This window comes from Pelophylax lessonae (genome assembly GCF_965119305.1).
Source record: "Pelophylax lessonae genome assembly, chromosome: 2".
NCBI classification, from domain to species: Eukaryota; Metazoa; Chordata; class Amphibia; order Anura; family Ranidae; genus Pelophylax; species Pelophylax lessonae.
The window spans coordinates 750405634-750410495 of NC_138769.1; the positions used below are offsets into that span (position 1 = coordinate 750405634).

Here is a 4862-nt window from a genome sequence, read left to right on the forward strand (position 1 = left end):
GATATATATATATATATATATATAAAGAAAAAACTCTATTACCTTACCAGCCCTTAAAAGGGCTTTTGGGGACACTATATATATATATATATATATATGTATATATATAAATAAAAAAATCCTCAATTACCAGCCCTTAAAAGGGCTTTTGGGGACACTAGATAGATATAGATATATATATATATGAAGAAACAACTCAATTACCAGCCCTTAAAAGGGCTTTTGGGGACGCTAGGTATATATATATATATATATATATATATAAAAAAAAAAAAAACACAAATACCAGCCCTTAGAAGGGCTTTTTGGGGTGCTGATATTACAGCAGTAGTGGACCAAGAACACTGCAAGACCAGGAACACTGACTAACTGTCCCTAGCTTAACAGCAGCAGCAGCAGCAGCTCTCTCCCTACTCTCACTACACACACTGCTTCAGAATGATCTAAGATGGATGCTGCCCTTGCTTATTTATAGGAGGTGGGAGGGTGTGGGAGGGAGGTACGCTGATTGGCTGGAAATGTGTCTGCTGACTGTAAAGTTCAGGGTCAAAGTTTGCCTCAATGATGTCTTATGGGGGGCGGACCGAACATCGCATATGTTCGCCGGCAGCGGCGAACGCGAACATGCTAAGTTCGCCGGGAACTGTTCGCCGGCGAACAGTTCTATACATCTCTATTCATTGGTGATATTTTATGCATTTTTACTGGGGTTTGATACCATCTCGATAGTATTTTAAAGTTCATCTCTTTTATTTTTGTACTGATGGATGTTGAATGGGCCATCTGGTATATCTGCCTTCTCTCTACCTCCGAGAAAGTTTTATTCAATTCTTTCTCCCATTCGTTCATGTATGTTAATTGACTCTTATCTCCACTATCACTCAACAATGCATACAGTTTAGATATGGAGTGTAATAACGTCCCTTTTTGTACACAAATCTCTTCGAATTTTGTATATTGTAAATCCTCCTTGTTAAGCTTTGGTAGAGTCCCCAGGAAATGTCTAAGCTGGATCGCTCTCCAGCGATCCAGCCGGAAATCCCCTAGGGGTCCACGAACTCCTTCTCTGTTATCCATCCCTCCGGTTTCGTATATTGATCCACCTGAAATAGTCCTCTTTCCCTCAACTCTCTAAATGTTTTATCTTGATATCCAGGTGTAAACTTAGGATTACCCAAAACCGGAAATATGGCAGAGTATTTTCTTGTCAATTTATATTGTTGGAAAATTTTTGTACAGGCCTTAATTGTAACCGGTTATAGGCCTTACAAGCAAATTTTTTAAATAAATTTTGACTTGATATACAAGCGATGTCTTGATATACGAGTAGCGTCATGTATAAAAAAGAAGAGAGGAGCCTCTAAAGTGTAGCAATATGGTTACATTTAATGAAGGTTAAATATTTAGCAACTCACATGGTTGATGATTAAAACAGGCACATCTAAGAATGCAGGCATCTGGGGTAAAGCTGTCCACATAGACCATCCTCCGCACTGCTATCTTCATCATCCCTTCCACACTGCACTCCATGAGTGATTCAAAGCTTCAATTTCAGATCACTCTACTGCGGGCTATTCTTCCCGGTCCGGATTGCAGACTGACAGTGATGAGAGCCGGTGTTTCAGAAGATGGTCTATGTGAACAGCTTTACCCAGGATGCCGGCATACTTAGGTGTTCCTATTTTAATCATCAACCATGTGAGTTGCTAAATGTTGAACCTTCATTAAATGTAACCATATTGCTACACTTAGAGGCTCCTCTCATCTCTCTTATATTCTGTAGCTCTTCTAGATTTTGCTTCTAATCCCCTTGGGAAGGCTGCATATTGTGGATGGACATTTTATGGTTACACAACCAATCACATTGCTATAATCTTTGTATATAGACTATAAAACGAAGGACTTGTGGAACAAATCATCTGAGTTTCCATTATTTCTTATGGGGAAATTCGCTTTGATATAAGAGTGCTTTGGATTACAAGCATGTTTCCAGAAAGAATTATGCTCGCAATCCAAGGTTCTACTGTAATAATAATAATTTGTATTCATATGTTTAGCTCTCATATGCGTTACTTTACATTTTCCTATATTGAACCCCATCTACCATCTAGCTATCCACCCTTCTATTTTATTGAGGTCTTCCTGTAAAGTTGCTATATCCTGTTATTGAAGGTATTGTCCTGCTTAGCTTTGTATGATCGGCAAACACTGAGATCGGACTTTTGTTTTCAGTCTCTTCCGGTTGGAATGAGTTCTTCCCCTCCAGGCAGACGCATTCTTTGCATTCCTTTCTCTGGGCCGTTCTCACTGGTTGTAAAGAATACAAAGTCTCTATATACACAGCACTGATCTCCATAGATGAGTGCAGGAATCTCACTTCCTATTGACCTTCTCACGTTACTCAACCCTCTTTCATCATTATGTCGCACACACAGGCAGTCAGCTCCTCCTCCTCGTTCTCGGCGGGAAACGAAGATCACACCCAACTCCATTCTTTCTGAGTATCGGAGACGATCTCTTCTCTCTTCTGCTCTCAGCGATGGCGTCTGCTGATCTGAGGAGGGAGCTGGATTGTTCCATCTGTCTGAACATCTTCACAGATCCTGTAATCCTGAAATGTGGACACAACTTCTGCCGGAGCTGTATTGGTCGTGTGTTGGATGCACAGGAGAGGTCTGGAGGGTATTCCTGTCCTGAATGTAGAACAGAGTTCAGAAAACGTCCCTCACTGTGCAGAAACATAACTCTGTGCAACATCGTGGAGAACTTCCTGTCTACTCAGCCAGACGAGGAGAAGTCCGAGGTCTTCTGTGCTCACTGTGTGGACTTTCCTGTACCTGCTGTGAAGTCCTGTCTACATTGTGAAGCTTCTCTGTGTGATAAACACCTGAGAGTCCACAGCAAGTCACCAGAACACGTCTTATGTGACCCCACCACTTCCCTGGAGAGCAGGAAATGCTCCGTCCATAAGAAGATCCTGGAGTATTACTGCAGTGTGGATGGTGCCTGTATCTGTCTGGCCTGCAGGTTGGATGGAGCTCACCATGGGCACCAGGTGACGATGTTGGCTGTGGCTTCTGAAACGAAGAAGGAGAAGCTGAAAACTTTCCACCAAAAACTGAAGACAAAGCAAAAAGAGGCGGTGAGAGGAATTCAACGCCTTCAGGAACACCAGAGGAAAGTGATGGACAAAGCAGATGGGGAGAAATCAAAGATCACCGTCCTGCTTGGAAACCTCAGGAGACGTCTGGAAGACCTGGAGAAGAAAGTCCTGGGGGAGATCTCTGGGCAGGCAGAGCAGATCTCCATCTCCCTGTTGGCTATGACACGGGGGCTGGAAATAAAGAAGGAGGAGCTGTCCAGGAAGATAGGTGACATTGAGGAGCTGTGCAACATGACGGATCCACTGATTGTCCTACAGAAATCAGAGACTGGGGACTTGTGTGATACTGAGGATGGGGATGATGAGGACAGAGAGAGATATGATAACCTCAGGGATCTGGACATGGTTGGGATCTCACACACATTGCACACAGGATTATCTGATATCATGTCTGGGATAAATAAAAGGATGGAGGAACCCGGAGACAAGTTTCTGGATGAAAGCACAGCTGGTGATAAGCTACAAATCTCAGAAGACGGGAAAACTGTAACCGCCTTTCCATCACCATTCAGGAATCTTCCAGAAACACCAAAGAGGTTTAACTTTTCTCAGGTAATGAGCAGTCGGAGTTTCTCCTCAGGGCGGCATGTCTGGGAGGTGGACATTGGGGGGTCAGGTAAATGGGATATCGGGATGTGTTACCCTGGGGTAAAAAGAAGCTGGAATCCTGAAATATGTTACCAAAGGGATCATCCTGATTTGAAGGAATACAAAAACAAATACTGGGGTTTACATGGGTACCATAATTGGAATTTCATGGCCAACAGTGAACATGTGTCATGTAACCCGTACAATGGGATAATCAGGATGTATCTGGATTACGAGGCCGGGAAGATCTCCTTTTATAACCCAACTGTCCCGGTCACACACTTCCACACCTTCACCGCCACCTTCACTGAGCCCCTCCATGTTGTGATTGGTGTGTGGGATGATTATGGTTATTTAAAAATATGTGGGGGGAGAGCGATAAGTGATCAGAAATGAGAAATCTGCCCAGAAACTGGTGACATCACATAGAGGAGGGATCAGATTGGAGGAAAATTGAAAATTGCACCCCAAGAACCCCCAACCAACACTGCCCATTACACTCTACCATGTTTGTTTTTAGTTTTGGATGGAGGGTGGAAGGGTTAGACCCCCTATTGGGTCTTATTTACCCTCTATGCCCCAGCTGGAGAGATTGGCCCTCTTTGTATGTCCTGATGAACATTTTGGGAAACCCAAATTGCTGAGTTATCGGCAGTAGAGGGAATATCTTCCAATGGGGTCACCTGTTCCAGTGACAACTATTGTCTAAGGAAGATTTCCCTTATTAGGAGAGGTTTACTCTCTCTTCCTGTTGTGTCTCTGAGACAGGAAGTGCGGGAAAGTCTCTCCAATGGGACCAAAACAAAATGGCGGGGTTTGATGTAATATAATCTATAAATTATATATATGCATCTACAATATTTCATATACTGTATATGGGTGTATGTTTAGGGTGAACATGCCAAACTGCGCCCCCCCTCCCCCTCCCCCAGGTTTGGAGCATTATGTGTCAGAACCCCCCCCCCCCAAAAAAAAAAAAAACACATCTGCATGATTACCCCCAAGAATAATTTCCCCTCCAAGTACATATCTGCCCTTCCTGCTGAAATATTTGATACTTCAAATCCCCCCCCAGCACAAATGCTCCCCCCCCAAAAAAAAAAAAAATCCT

General features: G+C 43.2%; 1 protein-coding gene across 1 annotated transcript; it reads left to right on the forward strand.

The window, feature by feature from the left end:
- Positions 1-2155: 2155 nt before the first annotated feature.
- LOC309548393 (E3 ubiquitin-protein ligase TRIM39-like) lies at positions 2156-3934 on the forward strand (the record flags this gene model as incomplete). Its single annotated transcript, XM_082248332.1, has 1 exon — positions 2156-3934. A coding segment is annotated over exon 1 (1395 nt), but the record flags the coding sequence as incomplete, so codon positions are not given.
- Between the last annotated feature and the right edge of the window lie 928 nt (positions 3935-4862).